The sequence below is a fragment of the Argopecten irradians genome, chromosome 5, assembly GCF_041381155.1.
Source record: "Argopecten irradians isolate NY chromosome 5, Ai_NY, whole genome shotgun sequence".
Classification (NCBI taxonomy): Eukaryota; Metazoa; Mollusca; class Bivalvia; order Pectinida; family Pectinidae; genus Argopecten; species Argopecten irradians.
Genome location: NC_091138.1, coordinates 43576127 through 43596952, shown reverse-complemented (window position 1 = coordinate 43596952; position 20826 = coordinate 43576127). Strand labels below are relative to the sequence as shown.

At 33.9% G+C, this 20826-nt stretch overlaps 1 protein-coding gene across 1 annotated transcript; it reads right to left on the bottom strand.

Moving 5' to 3' along the window:
• Positions 1–7672: 7672 nt before the first annotated feature.
• On the bottom strand, positions 7673–20746 carry LOC138323963 (transcription factor E4F1-like). Its single transcript, XM_069268920.1, has 14 exons — positions 20614–20746; positions 18863–19135; positions 18090–18195; positions 17470–17725; positions 16893–17019; positions 16465–16543; positions 15678–15963; positions 14005–14163; positions 13560–13636; positions 12747–12919; positions 11861–12078; positions 10849–11047; positions 9984–10429; positions 7673–8950 (listed from the first exon to the last, which is right to left on the bottom strand). The coding sequence occupies exons 1-14, from the start codon at positions 20666–20668 to the stop codon at positions 8474–8476; spliced, it is 2931 nt and encodes a 976-aa protein (XP_069125021.1). The 5' UTR covers positions 20669–20746; the 3' UTR covers positions 7673–8473.
• Positions 20747–20826: the final 80 nt, after the last annotated feature.

Below are 20826 nucleotides of genomic sequence, written 5' to 3'. Positions count from 1 at the left end.
TAAGGATTACATTTTGTGTATCCATGGACGTGAATGAAATAATAGCGTTTGATATTAGACATCAAAAAATGTGTTAGTTCGTGCTTTATGAAAGTATACAAATCATGGACCTTTATCTTTGAAATTTTGCTTCCATCTATATGACACAAAATATTTATTTTATTTTGTGAAAGTTCAAAGGGGGACCAATTACAATCAGCATATTTATATAATAAAGCTTCACAATTAATAGGATTACTCCTTACTAAAACGAAGACGTCAAATATCGGTAATAACGTATCATTCTTTGAACAATCATAACTTCGTTTATTTATCGATAAAGCAACACATATTAACACTTAATTGGCCTCCAGAAGACCTCACATTGGTTCGATAGAAATTATAGTTGGGTCAAAGGTCAAAAAATTTCCTCTTTATTTTATTTTTTTCCGTAAATGAGTCATCATAGTTTATCAACAAGGTGCAGATCAGCCATAGTTCATGATATGAACACTGCAATATTTAAAAAAAAAAAAACTAAACCGCACAGTATCACAAAGATCGTCTTTTGTCTTCGGGTTTGGTAAAAAACGGTAGGCCTGGTCAGGATTGGATACCATGCATACTAGACATAGTTGGACATAGCAGTATATATCGAATAACTCTTTTCAAGTCCAATAGACTCTTAAAGAAAAGATTATGATTGTAAAAAAAGAAATGTATTTTAAATGTGGTTTAATTTACTGTAAGCAGCAGAAGAAAGACTTTCTATCATATGATTTTTTTTACTTTCTGGGGAGAAGTTGTGTATAGACATGTTGCATGTTGACCATTTTCATTGTCTTTATCATCTGACAATGAAATATTCTGAATTGAAAAGGGCTTTTTATAACTATATATCAAGAACGATGTGGGTTCCAATATAGAAAGACATGGAATTGTTGCAAACTTGTACTGAACGCAGAATAACTAATCCTCATTGAAACTATTGTCTACCGAGTTTATCCCTGAAGCTAGCAAAAGTAGAAGAATTGAACAACCAGACCTTTAATACACGTGTCTATGAGCTGTTCAAAGATAACTAAAATGTACTTTATGGTTAGCATTTACCACATGTCGTGTGAACAACGAATAGAACTGCTTCATCGGACTTTTTATTACATTGAAATTTTTCAAAAACCTTATTAAACACTCAAATGTTTATAGAAAACTGATTAATTATGCATGTTTATATGCAACATCTAGTGGCCAAAAGATATCAAAGACGTGCTTAGTTTTCCGTTGCTTCCATAAAATTTCACTAATTTCCCCTTCGGTAGTTATAATTCCTTTCTTCAGTAACATCAATCTAAAAAAACCTTTGGGAACTTTTCACGCAAAATTGCACCCATGGGAGATATTAAAATCAATTCCTAGCTTCAACAATCCATCATCTGCGAAATCCGCCCCGAGACCTCGGGGAGTTGGACGCTGGAAGCTAGATATACTGAGAATTTAATCATGTTCTGTGTAATTTTAAGTCCACGTCATTGGTTAGGCGTTTACCCTCCGAAACTTCGATTAATAATTTTGTGATTGTACTTAAGGCTTTCAAACAAACAAAGAATGTTTGCATGAAATTGTAAAGCAACGTGATAAGTTTTATATGTTATCCATACTCTAAAATTATTTTTCTCGTCATTCTTAGTTTTATTTCGAAAATGGTGTTCAATGCTTTTCGTACTTCAATGGTTACAAGAATAATCACCACACGAATTGAAATGTCATAAACCAGATGAAAAATCAAAAATAAACCAGATCTATATTTGTGCTGCATGTAAACTGGACACAATGGGTCTCCTTGACACCTGCCCAGAGTATTGTAAGAAAACATCATTCGAATTTTTTTAAGACTACAATGTAAACGAGATAAAAAAAATGCATAAAGTATGTATGTACTAAACTTTTAACACTTGCAAAATTGAAAGAAATCGGAGAGTGCGCGAATTTTGCATTTCCACCTTTCAATAATATTATTGATTGTGCTATTTTACTATATATGTGAAAGTCGAACATACCGGTCGAGTTGGTAAACAAGACTGGGGGCCAATTAAAAATGACAGTATTTATTATTAGACTTTATTTTAAGCCTTGTTACATTATTGAATGTTTATTGCCGTTATTATATGGCTCCACACGCGTAAACGTGTTGAAGTCATACATGTTTAATGAAGCATTGCCGTGACGATAAAATCACATTCAGATGTCGTCTGCTCAGCCGGGTCTGCGATAATTATTCTATCAGCTTCCGATAATCTCCGGCTACGTTACCAAGTACGTTTTAAATTCTATTTTAACAATTAGTATTATTTTTGTCGTATAAAAATAGAAATGAATTTAAAAAAGACCTGTTTGTGATATTTTAGAAGTACTTGTTACTTAATTTAAGAGACATATGTAGAAGAATGTCGGTGCCAGTATGGTACAAGTGACATTGTCGTCAAGAGAGAATGATCTGCAAGGCGAATCTCTCGGGAGCTGGTTGATACAATACATTATAAATAAAAGTACACAGTCTCTCCTGGCGTGTTGTCTGATTTTACACGTTTCAGTTGAATAGAAGTACATTCTGAATGATTAGGACAACGCATTACTTCTGAAAATGGCGCGGAATGGCGTAGAAGCTCAGAAACAAATCCCTGAATATAACGGGTGTTTTATTTAGAATGTTTGAACTTCGGTAAAACTGCTAATATTTTTCTATAAACTTTATTACCTTTGTGGTCATATGTGCATCACTGAGGCATTTATTAAATGTAATACTTGAAACATACGTGGATACAAACTTTTTGTTGGTCACAGCTAAACGCATAGATCTGGCAGTTACGATGTATACGTATACATAGCTGGTGCTATCTCATTGTCATACAATTTACGATAGCATACGAAGGACAACTCGTAAGTTTTGTTGCAAAGGTTGGCCGTCTTGGCAGTATTCTCTAGCATGTTTAAAGATGTTCCACCGCCGACAAATAGTATTTTTTCACTATCAAAAATAGGAGCAGACGATTTAGTATTTTTCTTCAGTTACAAAAATTACTTACTTTACACCATTACCACCATTGAAAAGTTTGAGCTTCTAATTCTACGTCAAGTTAAAAAATATGAAAAATAATTAATTGCATCCCGAAAAAAATCCGACGCACTATTTTCTATATGGAATGAAGAACTGATTGCGCATGCACCAAAGGCAAAATGAAAATATATATATTATTTTTGTGTTGATTAGACATACATACACACGATTGAACACCAATTATTGTTCAAATAATGAATATCATTTATGCTCTGTAGGCGATGGAGCATCTTTAATGAAATAATAAAAGAGTGTGAAAAGCGCAAGATGTCCATTAACGAGCTTCCTTTTTAAACAAAATTTTATACATATTTAATATAAGTTTGAAAATGAGAAAACGTCATTTTAAACATAAAACATAATATATGTTTCTGGTTTTATATATATTGAAAATTGCAGTGTCAGCACAAAGGGAAAACTATACATTTTTCTATCGTTCGTCAAGTAGCGGAAAACCGATAAAAGCGTAGTGATTTAAACATTATGGTATCATAAAGTATGGGCGATAATATGCTGTAAACCAAATTTCTTTAGTGGGTATTAAATTTCGCGATTTCTGATTTAAAACAAATTCGCGAAGTCTAAAGCTTTCGAAAATTGGAAAATTAAAGGTAAATATCTATCAATATATATGAGGTTTATTTGCATTCACGCAGAATATTTGCGAATTTACTATGATCAAGCAAAAGATACATGGTTTACAGTTTATCATAAGGTAACTGTAATTTAGATGTATGAAAATAAAAATGAAAATAAAATTGAACAATTTCTATTAAATTTATTGCACGGCCGAATCAAAACAACTACCATTTGTATGCAACTACGCATACGAGTAGAAAGCCCATTCTCGTTTTTCAAACCAAAGACAAGTTGTCTCGCGCCAACAGAAGGTTGATCGACGTCAGATGAATATTATAATACACCATTTTCCGTAAATGATTGCTGGTGTGAACTGACCAGTGGTCAATCACATACTTGTAAACAATTTTGAAATCATCACTTATGATGAATTGATTTTTTTCATAGCGGGGCATGACAAAATACATTACCATGGAAAAACATACAATGGACAAGTTTTCTTGTGATAAAAAATTAACAATCTTTGTTCTTAATTAGAAAATTAGCAAACAAAACATCACAATACGCAATCTATTTTTTCTTGTTCGAATTTTTACTGCCATGTTTCGGTTTCCCTTTTGTTCCTAATTTAGATTTTGCAATAAGTCCAACCCTGACAGAAACTTTCGGCTTCTTGGTCTGTTTACTCTTCATAGAATTCAACATTTCTACTTCAGCGGTCACATTCGCAACAAGTTTTGAATTGCTGATTTCTGAACTAGAGCCATTGCTGATTTCTGGGACTCGCTGAGGAGTTTTCACTGCAGGATTTTCAATATTGGTTTCGCTTCCCATGTCAATTTGGATAAATCTCGGAGTGACGACGTCGTTCGGGGAGCCCCTTTCATCTCCGGGGTCCTCGTCTAAGAGAGTACCACTAGCACCCAGCCTTCCTAGTCGGGAAGTGTCTAAAAGAGACATCCTAGTCTTTAACCGTTGCAATCTCTCCACAAACACACAAGCGCGTTTCTCTCTGTTTTCTTTTTGCTTTGCCACAGACGCACAGACAGTTTCCACTTCAAGTGGCGGCTCATCCGTCTTAAGAGGCGGTTCTTTTGACCCTCTTTCTTCGATAACAAGAAATGTCTTATCACTTACCCTATTGACCAAATGGTCATTTTTTTGCTTCGCGTGATCATCAGAATCCTTATTTGCACCAACATTTTCACTTTCTTGTGAGGAAACTAGATTACTCGGTCCAACTTCTTTTGACGGTTCCACAGATGCCAATTTGGTATCCAAAGACATTTTGATATTTACATCACTAAACACCAACACGTTGTTTTATGTAAAACCTTACTTCGAATTGTGAACTTTCACGCCTCTTCCAAGACAAGCTTTACTTCTCCAATAGTACACTTAAATGTCATTTTCAGTCGCACTCCTTGAACTTCTGCTGTTTATTCCGACGAAGATGTTGACATTGACGCGTTTGGTTAGTACTGCACCAACCTGCAGTGGTTTTAATCTCAAGTTTATATGTCTTTGTGTTTCACCGAGATTCGGCCCACGGGTTGGTCTGTAATCGCATTTGCGCTTTTACTGCCCATATTCTCGCAGGGATTTGGCACGAGTTTCCAACCAATATGTGTATTATAGTATCTATAATACATGTATAGTATCTATAATACATGTATGAATTGATCGTTGGTTGGAAATTCGTGTAAAGTCTCTGTGTATCTACTAACATGTGTGTAGAATACGCTGTTTGTTGATTAAAACTTATTTGACGCCAAATTTTGTAATATGTAATTGACCAGTCACATTAATCTAGGATTATCGTTAAAAGTACACTGGTGACACTGTATAATTAATCGGCATTAAAAAATCATTTACACGCGAATTAAATCGGATTATAGTAGTTTAAGCTGTTAAATAATGAATCAATCATTAGAACTGAATTTAAAATGCATGAGAATTTTTGTGGATAACCATTGAAAGACTTTCACATCTTTTAAACATCCCATCGCCATTAAAGCAACTTTTGAACTAGCTGTTTAGCTTGCCTTGTTAAAAAAGGCTAAAAATACATACACATAACAAACTTGTTCAGTCTTAAGATTAAACAAGATTTGGATTATTTATTTCAGCGACATAGATAGAACATCTATATATCTTTATTCGTACATATCCCTTTATCAAGTACATAAGCTCTCGCTTTGAAGATGGTTATCGCCTTTGAGCAACACTTGTAGTATGGGAAAGTCGAACGATTGCAAAATCTTGAGGGAAAATTCACGGTGCTCTTCCGAAATCAAATTTCCCCGAAATGTCTTGATGGGAGCATCATCAATATGGCGGGAGACGCTCATTCTCCCGGAATTTCTGGTCCAAAAATATTTTTCTTATCGTCTCGCTAAAATTATCCCCCATACGGAATATTTTTCATCTCTTCATATCAAGGTTATATAACACAACTAAAATGCATTAGTCATATGGGTTTACACTTAGTCTCATGTGTGTGATTTATATACATTATGTTTAATACAGTGTAATGTAGACTAAAGTCCCGAATCATCAAAGTTTAGATTTATTTCGTTTGTATTCTATCGACAGCCCGAGTCATTTAAAAACATGCCAGATTTAGAAAGTGGACATTAGTCAGAGCGCTCAGAGAAAAACCACCAACCTATGGTTTTCTGCTCCTGCTTAGCGCTCAGCACACAGGGAGTGGGACGACTGGTTCGCCCGTTGTCAGTATAATGTGACCAGATAGGGTGTGTTACTTGGTGTCTTCGGCGGCATGCTTCAGTGATATAGCACTATAAAAAGGGCAACAGTTCCACTAAACAAGAAGACACAACATGAATATACCGCAGTCTCCCAAAACACGCACCTCGCACAACATAGACGTAACACAACGCATACATGGGAGGCCGTCCTTACATGACCATAGCTGTTAATAGGAGGTTTATAAATCAAACAAATAAACAAACCAATCTGTACTGAAAACTTTCAGAATATTTCATGATATCAGTCAATACACCTAAATTATACATTGAAATATTAAAACTAATATACCACAGCCTCCCAAAACATACAAACACACAACATAATATTGCAATTGTGTTCAGGGGAGGCCGTCCTTAAATGACATTATATGTCAAAGGGACGTTCATCTGAATAAACAACCTACAATCTCAAACTTTTATTATGCCTATTATTTATCTATTTTACAATCCGTTAGTTAATCATAAAATTTATATTTGTATCTAGGAATATCTTACAGTCCAATGGACATTTTCAGGCCTTTTAAGGAACTAGACTGACATATGGTAAAAAAATGTATGATGTGTAAATACAATCCAAGCGAGACAAACTGTTAATTACAGATGCTCCATCACTGAGATACCCATCATTTTATCAATAAATGATGTTTAATCGTGTATATACAGTATACTGTATACTGTATGTGTGTGTATCTAATTAACACAAAAATACATATTAAATCATTTATTTTGCTTTTTGTATATGCACAATCAGTATTTCATTCCATACAAGGTATAGAGCCGTGGATATTTTTTGGGAGACGGAATTAATTATTTTTAATATTTTTACCTTGAAGTAAAATAAGAAGCTCAAACTTTTTAATGGTGGCAATGGTGTAAAGCGAAGTAAGTTTGTCCCTGTTTTTGATAGAGAAAAAATAGCATCTTCAGCGTTGGAGCATCTTTAAATATACAGCAAAACACTGATCTTTAAAAACAATTATTTAGAACCAGAATCACTGACATTTTTCCTTTCCTTTCTATCAAATTAATATATACCAGTTTTAGCGCAGCCAAATTAGCAGAAATGTTAAAATCTGAAAATGGTTCAATACCGGAAATACCCTTCTAAAAAATTTAGCGCTGTACATGACTTAGGGGTTGAAAGACAGCAGGAAAACCGTTAAAATAAAACTACCACTGAAATATTAACGTTTGCAGTAGTAATTGATTAAGAAAAGAAAGACATATGCAAGTTTAATTATCCTTTTAATAAATTTTCTTTTTGTACACATTTATGCTAGGATATATCAAACAAAATATGCATAAATTGTAATTTACATCTCATATGAAATAATTGTAAACTATAAACTGGCGCTCATTTTATATTACAAAATTCATTTTTTACAAAATAAATTTACAAAATGAACTCATGGCAGGAAATAATATCTTGCCAGTAAAGATAATACTTGACTGGTAAATGTGTTGTGGTCATTTAAAATATTGAAGCTGAATAAATATTTCTAAAAATTTTGCAGTTTGAATAAAACAGCCAATCAATATGCATAATTCTAAAGAAATTGTCAGAAAAAAAATCCTCCATAATTTTTATCTACTTAATAGTAACTTTCACAGAATTTTTCAAATCAGATATAATAGTAACTTTCACAGAATTTTTCAAAGTCAGATAATTAAAACATGATATGGAAATGTCTCATTTGGCAACTAAGGAAATATTTATGAATTTCTAAAACCTGATTTTTTTAATAAATGTAAAACAATTTCAAATGGTGTATACATATGTATTGCAATGATTCTTGTATTTCTCAACTTAAAAAATTTTTGGCCATTTTGAATTCAATGGTTGTTTTTAGCATGCAGGGACTTGGCACAAATTTCAAACCGATTCATATCCTTAATATTATAATACATAAATATATATATATTGACCATTAGAAATTTGTGTCAAGTCCCTGTGTATAAGTACAACAAAAAAGCTCTGTTTGCACAAGCTCACTGCATATGAATTGATATAATGCTGTTCAATTAAACACTACTGAGCCGAACTTTCGATCAGATTTGTGTCTGCTTCAGACGTAATGATCATCTCCTCGGTGACAATTCCAGTTATATCACCGTCCACAATACTCTGTACTGTTTCCGTGGTTTCAACCTGCTCCTCTACATTTGCAACCATCATGGCCTGTTCTACAATAGAATCGGACAAGTCCAAAGTTGAACTGGGGGCCATAGCAACAGCCTCAATTTCATTTTCTGATGTCATATTTATGAGTTGATTGTCGCCGTCGGCTAGTTGTGACAAAGGCATCATGGCAATCATCGCCCCTGTTTTTGAGTCCAGGATTTTCATGCCCTGGTCGCTATCGGTGACAACAATGTAATCATCCGTAACCTGCACCCCCTCCAACATGGTAGTGTCCACTGCTGCCTCTGTGACAATCTCTACATTGTGAAGGTTATCATCTCTTAGGTCTGTATGTAGTACAACATACTCCGTCTGACTCTCCACCTGAGAAAAGAACAGACAATTTGTAATAATTTGTTTCCATTTTAAAAGAAATCCAAAAAACATAATTGGAAAACCAAACAATTTGCATATCTCAACAATCAATATCAATTTCCCAATATTTCTATTATGACATTTTCAGTGGATAAATGTCATATTATTGGGATTTTTTCCCCAATAAATCTGTATATATGTACATGTATCATATTTTAAAAATTTGAAGTATCTTGATTTTTAAAAATTTGAATGAAATCAAATACTTTTAAACTCTATTTGACTTTTATGAGAAATATTGTAAGTTATGTCTTTACATTTAATTACAGTTACTGTAGCCAGGGGAATAATTTTTCTTAACAGAAGATTCTAGGAATGTTTGCCAATAAAGCCTTTAGAAAGTTACATTTCATTGCATAAGGGAAAAGGAAATACAATCAAATTCCACAGGAAGTTTAATCTATTGTTTGCTGACAGAAGACTAAACGTGAATGAAGACAAGAAGCTACAGGTACATATTATAAGACTCTTTCATATGTGGATATGAAGGATAGGGATATTCTACCCGAGGGTCACAAAATGTAGTAAAACCCGAGGCTTGCCGAGGGTTTTGCAACATTTTGTGATCCCGAGGGTAGAATATCCCTATCCTTCATATCCACTTATGAAAGAGTATTTTTCTTTCATACCACGACGTTTTACTGCAATTTTACAACTATAATATCCCGCCATTTTGAAATAAATTCGAAGAAATCCACGACTGGAAGTCAATTTCCATACATGAAAAATTACGTGATATTTTCAACACAAATTCCGTTGCTTGCATCTTTTATAGTAAAACCAGTCAATTTTGTGAAAAAAATGTTAAAATTTTACCGAGGAAATAGAGATTTTGTTGACGCCGTGACGTCACGAGGCTTTATTGCATGGGTAGCCATGCAATACAGCCTCAGGCGACATGAGTGTATTGCCCTAGACCAGCCAGTATTACACGTGTAGGTATGAAAGAATAACATGTATTGTTATTACTCAAACTAGTTACCTGTTGATGAGCCCTAACCACCTCGTTTGTGGTGATGTACTGTTGTGTGTCTGCTAACGTCGAGAACTCGGCCAATACATTGGAGTAGGAGGTACCACTCCTTGGCTCTTCTTGCTCTTCAACATTCTGCTGTTGTGCACACGGCACGGCAACAAACTCCGCCAACACATTCGTGTAGGAACTTCTACGTGTCCTCTTGGGCCTTTCTGGCTGATCTGCAGCATTTCTCTCCCGCGAACTTGGCACTTCAACAAATTCCGCCAACACGTTTGTGTAGGAGCTTCTACGTGTCCTTTTGGGCTTTTCTGCAGGTTGATCCTCAACATTTTCCTGGTGTGAACTTGGCACTTCAACATATTCGGCCAAAACATTCGTGTAGGAAGTACTACGTGTCCTCTTGGGCTTTTCTGGCTGATCTTCAGTATTTACCTGACGTGAACACGGCACTACAACAAACACAAGAACAGATTTCATATCTCAGAATGACTCATTTCAACTCACAATGGTCCAGTTCAAGTCCTGATTTCACAAAATAATCAAAAACAGTGGTTGCAGAATTCGCTAGGCATCCTTAATTTCAATACCAAACTAATGTAAAATTAACTTTCTTTTGCGGCTTCTTAATTTCGCGATTTTCCATTTCAAAGCATTTTCAAGGAAATAATTTTTTTTAGATTTAAAATTGAATTGTGTTACCTTTTAATCAAATTGTACAAGAATTGTAGAAGATATTTATTCATGGATATGAACTTTTTCAAATTAACCTTGATTGCAAAATTTGCGTAATAAATCGCATACGAAAGAATGTTGGTTTTCAGTACTCAAAACGACATTATAGGGAATATTTTAAAGATAAACATGGTACCTTTTGCCTTTAGATGTCTGTTGAGTGTACCATGCTCGGAGAACGATTTTCCGCAGAGTTTACACACATACGGCTTCTCTCCGGTATGCATACGCTTGTGACGATTTAGAGAGCCTTTCTCTCGGAAGTGTCGACGGCAATATGGACACACATAAGGCATGACATTGGTATGGGTCCTCATGTGAACCTTCATGGCATTCTGTGAAAACCGTAAACATGACATAGTAATTAAAGCACGACTTTGAAACTGAATCACTACATAATCAGGGAGTTTGTAATTTCTGCAGAGGTGATTTCGAAATTCAACCATTATTACAGAAGTTATGAAAATTGAATTTTCTAAACTCTGCAGAAAACAGCCATTTTTATAAGAGACTAAATAATTTGCAGATTTGCATCGGGCAAGGATAGTTCTGCCAGTATAATTTCTATGAAATGGAAAAATAAAATCCTCCTCAAAATCTGTTGCAATTTCAAAACGTCCCCCGGCTCAAGCAAAGTTTGATTATTTTGCCGTCGTATTAATATGGAGAACTAGAACATTTATGGTTTTCTTTGCCTGACTATTCACTTTAAGCAAAGTTGATTATTTCTTGAACAATTTACTACATCATTTATATGAGACTTGAACTTCAAGAATTATTATTGCATTTTTAAAATGACATTTTTAAACTTCCAGCTGCACACTTTTAGAATTTTGATAAATATTTCATAATGAAACTATAAGGGAATTCTTGTATATGATTCTTTTATCCTATAAAAGTTTACAACCAATATAGTGAACAAACTTATTTGGCTTAATTTCACGTTTTTATAAGAAACAAATTTTTTACAATAATTTAATTTCGCAATATTTACTTCTAGGCTTTAACTTAACCTGTATTTTAGAATTTTATGACAATTTATTTTTACTATTTCTTACTGTCTGCAACATACAAAAATTTAATTGCACCCCAAAATAAGTTGATTTACAATTCTTTGAGTTCTAGAATTCAAAAGAATTTTAACTTACCCCTGTTTTGAAGGACTTGTCACACAGCTCACAGGGGAAGGGACGATCCGAGCTGTGTATTTTAAGGTGTTCGCGTACGTGGGAAATACGCTTGAAAAGTTTGCCACATTCACCACATTTATACTGTCTCTCCTCACTGTGGACGCTCATATGTTTACATAGCGTGTCTTTTGTGACGAAACACTTGTCACAATGCGGGCACTTGTGGGGGCGATCACCTAAAATATAAAATAACATACATGTTAGATAATTAATGTAAAGTAAAACAGGTAATTTTCAGTCCCCATAAAGATTCCTATAAGATGCCTGCAATGTGTGTATGATGAAATATGTTTTTAATTATCACAGCTTTTGTTGGTCCCCAGAGGTTTGTTATAACCATGCTTTACCATATTAAGTAATTAAAACATTCAGAAACAAACATCTCTACAAAAGCTACATATACTTTATCAAAGAACTGATTCAGACACAAGCAAAAGATTTGCCCATTGATAGTTAAACAGTAGGTACCAATGACCTTTTCATTGACCTTGGAATGTTTTAAACAGAAGGCTTAAGTTCAAAGCCAGACCTATGTGTGACACAATTCTACTATGAGCTTTGTAAATATAGATTTTGGTGATATATTGAGGATATGACCCAAACCAAAAAACATTGGTAGCCAGAGAAAAATCATCATCCTACAGGCAATATCTGGCAACTACCTCATGTAGCATCCCAAAACAAATGGCCGCATGACACCATACCTAACTAATTTCCTATGCAACCGTTGCTAAGGTAAGCGAACACAACCAGTAGGTGGATGGCTAATGGTAGAATATTTTTGACCACTCAGGAACATTCTCCTCTCTCCCCTTTCCCCCCTTCCTAGAGATATAACACTAACCTATATGTGACCTCATGTGCAGTCTGAGGTTAGAGTTGGCTCTGAATACTTTATTGCAAACGGAACATCTGAACACATGATTCTCGGCGTCACCAGTTGTGTCTGTGCTGCCGGTGGTACTGGTGTCCGCAGCTGGTAGTTGTAACATTTGACGTATAGCTATCTTTGCATTGCTGTAAACAAACATAATGTTGGCTATTAAGATTATACCACAGAATGCACAAATAAGAACTTTGAGACAAGTTTCATAAAATTTTATCTAAAGAGAAAGAACTTGAAATCGCAAACAAAAACAACAGAAACTTAAACTTCCAAGCAAAAGGTGTTATTTTCATGCTTTTGTTTTTATGTTACCGTATTCGACCCTATAAGCGCCCATGTCCTATATGCTCTCCTAACCCGTTTTGAGGTCTCAATTTTAATTGCCCAGGCATAAATAAAGACCAAAACTATACAAAGCTATAGATTTGCAATAATTTTGCCTGATTATCATCTTTTCACTATGATTTTTTCAAATTTTTAAACGCCCTGAGCGCTACTTGAGTCAAATACAGTAAATATTTTTAATCAGAATAGGAACGTAAAAGCCATATACGAGTGAATATAGGATATGATATCTATAATGACATTTAATATCTGTAATATGGGATATTGTTATCTTTAATACTTGATAAAAAATGCATATGTGATACTAACTTCTACTTTTTGCACTATTATTAACTTTACTTACTATCACCTTTTAACCAGTATGGTAAGATAAAAGCCACATAAATATCTGGTATGTCATTTAATGTATTTATGTGTGATACTAACTGTGTTTGCATCTCCTTGTCCAGGCTATCGTCTGGTGTACGACTTAGGTGGTATACCGGCTCTATCTGCTCAGCACCCTGTAACAACAAAACAAATCTCTTACAGGAACCACAGAGGGACATTGACACTTACTACTGGCTAAAGAAAGATTACTTTGAAATTCTGAATAACAATTTTTGAACAGAGAGAAAGCATTCTGCATTTGCATATTACAGAGTTATCTACCCTTGCTGGTAGGTATTGATTGTGACAACATGTGCTTGCGAGCATATTGTCATACTCTTTAGAGTAAACTACATGAATTTTTTATAATAAAATAATGATTTCACAATGGGCACCTAACAGCAAGGAAGTAACTAATCAAAGACAGAATATTGTTTTTGAATAAAATCTTCAAATTTTTTTTTACAATTAAAACTTTTATTTTTTAAAGTTTGATACCAACCTTAATTTGACTTTGATGTAGTGACCACATGTGGTTGGAGAGATCTGCTCGGCTTTCCGTGACATAGTGACACATAACGCAATGGAATGTCGCATCTGCTAAATGTGTCCGCAGGTGGACTCTCAGCCCTTCCACACTCGTCATATCTTGTTTACAAACCTAATGGATATAAACGTAGACATGGTCATTAATATTTCTCCCTTTGTTCTTCATTACATCTTGTAGCTTAATCCATCAACTTTAAAAATATTTCATTTTGTGAAAAAAAAAATTAATAAAATAGAGTAACCATTTGCATCATCTCTGTATACTTTAAACCCGTGTGTATAATACATGCATTCTGCACATCATTCAGTGTCATTATATAATTACTACATCAATTCTTTAAAGATGCTCCGCCGCAGACAGAGCATAAATGATATTCATCATTTGAACAATGATTGGTGTTTAATCGTGTATATATATGCCTAATTAACACAAAAAATAAAATGAAATAATTTATTTCGCCTTTGGTGCATGCGCAATCAGTACTTCATTTCATACAGAATATAATGCCACAGAATTTTTTCAAGATGCAATTAATTATTTTTCATATTTTTAACTTGAAGTAAAATTAGAAGCTCAATCTTTTCAATAGTGGTAATGCTGTAAAGTAAGTAAATTTTGTAACTGAAGAAAAATACTAAATCGTCTGCTCCTGTTTTTGATAGTGAAAAAATCCCATTTGTCGGCGGTGGAGCATCTTAAACTTATAGTGGGAAGTTATTGTCCAAATCAGATTGAGATCCTATTGATCTTAACAGAAGTGCACTGCATATAAACTTAGTGTGATGCAAGTTTTCTGCAAGTTTTATCCAAATATCCCACTTTGGCTTTTTTTACACAACAAACTATATAAAGATGGCAGCAAAGACAGATAAAAACTAGAACTGTCATCCAGGAGACCAACTCTCGGTGACTCGCCTAGAGTTGTCTAGATCATAAACATAATTTTCCTGAGACCAGACTCACCAAAATTTTGAGAATCCATTTAATCTCTTTGTACTGGGACTCATACAAATTTGTAATTTAATGTTCTAGACTTGCCTAAAACTTTCTACATAAATTATAGTCTTGCTGAAAAAAGCAGATGAGCAGACGGCTATAATCAAGCAAAATAGAGTAATGAGGACAGAAAGAAATTTTCCTAATCATAGTGTCACAATGAGCAGATACATCATGCACTCTTCCAATTTTCCATACAATTACTGAATGACAAAAATACGCGATTAATTTTTTCAATTGGTAGTAACCCAGACATTGCGAAAGTTGAAAAAAATGTCCGAACATACGGACTGGCAAGGACTGTGAGTTAGCCAGACCGAACAACATTTTGCTGGACTGAACATTAATGTGAATTTTTAAAATAAACATAAATTCCTGCTATAAGTTTCCAGGCAGCTGTTTTCATGATTATCTATGCAGTTTACATTTTTGCGAGGTTTGACACCTGCATAATACTTCAGAGACGCCTTTTGTACTGACTTCTGGTACTCAATAATTGCCAGCCGGTCAGTCCGGTCCGATATTTAAAATAGACCGAGTCAAATTTTGCCGGACACGTCCGTCGGACAGCCAAATTTCGCTATGTCTGTTAACCATTAAATATGGTACAAGTTCACATCACATCTCACCTTACACACTGTAGAAACTTCTTCCTGAACCTCTGGAACTGTTTCTTTTTCTTGGACCGGTTCAACTTCTGAACTGGAGGCTGTTTGTCCAGCTTCCACAATTTCACTATTTTCTGCATCCATAGCAGCAACTTCTCCGGGGAGTATCTCGCCCTCTTCTAGTTCACATGCCTCTTTTCCATCCACTGTTGTTACACATTCCTCCGACGACGTCTGTGAAGTGACAAATGACCAACGCTTCCCATAACGAGGCAGGTCGTTATCACTCTTACTGGTACAAGGAATCCTGGTGACAAAGTCAATTTGTAATTTCTGAAACTTTTTTCTACAAGATAATGCTAAATTTTGAATTTCAAATGTATGTTTCTTTCTCCTTTTATGGCAATCCTGTCCAAGCCAAAGTCAATATTAATATCAATTTCAACAAATTTTATTGATATAAATCAATAGGATTGGGCAACAGGCTAGGCCTATATATAAGACCTCTCCTTCAATAATACATGAACTTGATATTTTCTCTTTTTTTTTTTCACTTTTTAATGCTAACTTTATAATTCAAGTGTTACAAAAATATTATCTTTGTTTTTTTCTCTTTTTATGATATGTTTTTCCCCCTTTTCTTTTTTCTTCAAAATGAGATGAAACTGTTTGCATTTCATTTCAAAGTGTCATTATGTGAATGAAATTTTTTTAGACAGCAGTTGAATGAATAGGATATTAACTTATCAAAATAATATTTATTACTCTGTACCTAATGGACAGTTAAAACAAAAGCTAAATATCCCACCTTGATTTCATATGACGTGTCAGTGCCCCAGATTCGGTGAAAGATCTTCCACATTTTAAACAGGAAAATGGCCGTTCCCCTGGAAAAAAATGTATCTAATTATTCCTTCAAAATATCCAGAAATATTATTGACAAAAAAAAAATAAAAAATTATATTAGAAATCATCTTCCTCTTGATACTTAATACCAGGTGCTTCTAAATTTTCTAAAACTGTATATATGCAATCAAATCTGAGAAATTAATTCATTCCTCATCAATCTATTGTGAGTTCTATATGTTGATATTATATTTTTCAACATATAATGAGAAGTAAAAACTCATATAGATTATAAAGGTTGAAAAGAAAATATTATATAGAATAGCAATTACTCAACAAATGGCAGCATAATAACATGTAACTAAAGATGAATATTAAAGTTATTATCACCTGTGTGTCTCCTCATGTGGCGTTTCAGAGATCCTTTAGTTTTGAAGGCAAACACACAACCTTCAACACCACAAGGAAAGTCCCTTTTGTTACTGTGTGTTAACAGATGACATTTTAAAACATTTAACTGAAACATAAGAAAGCATAGTTCATCATTGATGATACAGAAATACAAAAAAAAAAATGAAAATTGTATCTGTAGATTCCTAAATGTTATTGAGTCTGCTGCACATCATTTCAAAGAATCTAAATAATAAATCATTATCAGAAAATTCAAAATTACTCAAAGAATACTACATTTACCTAAAGATTGTCAAAAATATCTATCAAATTATTTTTTTATTTTATATTGACTATCAATATAATATTTTATAACCGTAATTAGCATTAAGAGAGGGGAGAAAATTCTGACATCTTTGCTGGTTACTAGTAAAGATCTAAAGGATAATCCGCCGGGATGACTTCTTCACAGTAATGTGTTCGGTTATTTTATTAGGTCAGTGCATTTTGCTGTAATTCAGTAATTTCTATGATAGAAAAGTGAATTTTTCACCAAGAACAATTATTACAAACTTACATCCTTAAATCTATTCTGACAGATGTGGCATTCAAATCTTCTTTCATTATTAGTATCTGCTGTCGGTATACTGGTAGACTTCTTTTGTTTGTAGTCCGGATCCTCAACACTATCTTCCTCTGTTTCGTCATTTTTGATGACACGTCCAATATTAGCTTCGACTTCTCCCCCCTCGCCATCCTCTTCTCCAACATTTGTGGTGTAGTCTCCTGTTGAGTCATGTACATATTCTACATGTCGTCTCAATGTCGCCTCTCTGTGGGAAAATAACATCATCTTACTGCGGAGCCACTATATATAAACCTTACCAACCACAGACAGTAGTTTACAGTGAATGATTACAGCGCATATTATGGTGTTTAAATACAGGGGTTTTAAGAGCCCAAAACAATGAGGGTAAAGTAAATTGTACTGTTGATTGGTCCCAATTTCCAATGATTGTGACATCATATTTTGACGTTATTTTGATGACATCTTAATTATATAAATTAATCACCAGACGGTGGATTAATTGATGGTAAATCGTACTTTACCACATCATCTGGGATCTCAAAACCCCTTATTATCATGCTAGTGATCAAAGCAGATTATCATGAAGCTTGTATAATAGTATATTGTACCTGTTAAATTTGATGTCACATTTTGGACAATAGTAGGCTGGCTTGTCAGTAATCACCAATTCCTTATTAATGTCTAATGCCTCTCCCTTTATCTTCCTTTTCCGACCTACAAACAGATGGCAATGGTACAACTATACATTGACAAAAAATTATCATGGTATTGCATCATTCATCTGGATACTTTTGATCATTGAATATAATTATCAAAATTGCCTCTTACGCTTATTGCAGCTCTGAAAGTTTTCTCATACAGATACATTTTTCTGTCTGGAACAAGAGTCCAATTCTATATACAATTGGAAATTTATACTGGTAAATAACAAAAGTTACATGTACAACATCCATAAAATTATTAGGGATACATTATATTATATATTTAATTTAAATATCAGAAGTGCAAAGTTTTCTTGCCAGTTTATAGGCTGAAAGGTTTCTTTAAGCATGGAGCTATAGCTATTATATTATAGTTGTTAAACTTAGGTGATTTTTTTTTTCAGAACTTATTCGCAGGGGTTTATTATCATGAATTATCTTTAATTTGAAAAGTGTCAATCACACAATACTAATAGGCTATAATATGTTTCTTAAATTTCACAAGGTTTTAAATTTCACATACTTGGATAAATCCAAAAATTTAGTGAAATTAAAACCCCCACATATATAATATGATAGCCACTATAAAGTACATATACCTAGTATATATGTTTTATTTCATATACCCGGAAGTACCTATAACCATTATCAGCAATGCAACCATTTGATTTCAAAGCTACCTCGTTTCTTTTTCTTTGTACTTGTATTTTCTTTCTCTGACCCTTCCGTTGTAGTTTGATTGTCTTCATTCTCTGCCACTGATGTGTCTGCAGTCTGTTTCTGAATCAGTTTAGGAACAACCATCCGTCGATCGTGACCAGAACGTGAGAATGTGACCTTGTAGTTGTCATGTTTGACTTTGTGCTGAAGGTATTCCTCCAGACTTGTAAACATGATGCGACATTTCTTACAGTAATGGATATCCTCATCTCCCTCATTGTCAGTATCAAAACCTGAAAATATCAATTTATTAGAAGGGAGTCTTTCAAGCACATGTATCTATGTCCAATCATTTAGGCATTGTATTGACATTCGTAACATTAACAAGAGGGACGTGTACATGTGTGCTGAGAGATGCCAGATTATTTAAAATCATACCTTGATATCCACGCCTCTATATACGCTCTGTTATGTCAAGAGAGTATAGCAGTTTATTGAAGCAGAGGAGAGTTCGAGATATAACTTTGATCATGGCCAGGTAACTAAAACCCATGGAAAATTCAATTTAATAAAGATTAATAGCAGAGAACATTTATTAACCCCTGTTTATACTGTTATATTTAGTAGTGTATCTCTATGTATGTTACATATTTTATATTAATTCATAATTGGTCCCAGGACAATTACCCGTATATATAATCATCTTATGAATTTCTTTTGCACAATCTTCTTTTCTTAAAGGCCCACTACCTTTCCGGAGCAAAATTTAAAGGTTTCTAAAAATCATAGATAACATAAGAAAATATATATCGATGGCCTAAGATGAGGTTATAATATGAAGCTTTAGTCCGCTAAACCTGCCTATATTATTAGACTTTTTTAATTTTTTTTTTTTTTTTTTGCCTAATATATATATTAGGCAAAAAAAAATTTAAAAAAGCCTAATAATATAGGCAGGTTTAGCGGACTAATGAAGCTTATGCAAGATATCCTGCGTAATATATGATAACTGTTGGGTTTCATTTCACTGTTTTGCCTTCTGTGGCAGCGATAATCAACTACCGCGCGGCATTTAGAACGACGGCGGGAAACGTAAGACGACCCGCGTTATGAAAATTAACATTTTATTTATTTAAATTAAATTGTTCAGAAGATGATGATAAGTGTAGCATTAGCGGTAAGTTGATAACTTTTGCGACTCTACTAAATTATCAACCTCGTTTTACATTTCTATTTTAAAAGTTAAAAGCCGTTTCTGAAAGGTAGTGGGCCTTTAAGTTTATTGCATAGTACTTAAATTTTGTCGTGCTGTTGTAAAAAGTCTAGCGCATAAACTTATATCATCTAAAACAATTTTGATAAATGTGATATTGGTTTGAGGTACAATTGACATTTATGAACTAAAGTAATATTTTCAGTACTGTATGTATATGCACGAGGCATGTGCAAGTGTTAATTATAAGCAATCTGAAGTGTTGATTTGATGTCTATATTGGCGATTATGTCTATAGCAAGATCATAAAAGGAAATGCTGACAAGTTTCTAGTAGGCTAGGCCTACAATGTATTTCATATGCATGCGCTTCAAGAGTGGCAATATATTAGTTTTTGCAATGTTTACAATATTGATATTACAATGTCCCTATTTTTGATGCATCCTTTTGATTTTCACATTCGTGACACATTTTATGCAGTTTTTTTAAAGACATATGAAGGTATGAGAATGTCACGATTCGGTTACATGCCAGTGGTGACTTTTTTCGTCTGCTTACCTTCTATTGTAGACGTATTTACGACAGATGCAGTGTCGTTAGATTTTTCAGACATGGCGGATTGCGACTATCGACAAAAGGCCTTTATCCGACTTCCGGTATATTTGGGGGCCGTGTCAAAATCGTTATACGTGAAGAAATATTTAAGATAAATTTGCCATTTAAACCATTCAGTAAGTGTATGTTTTTCTCAAAAGGAGAAAAGACACAAAT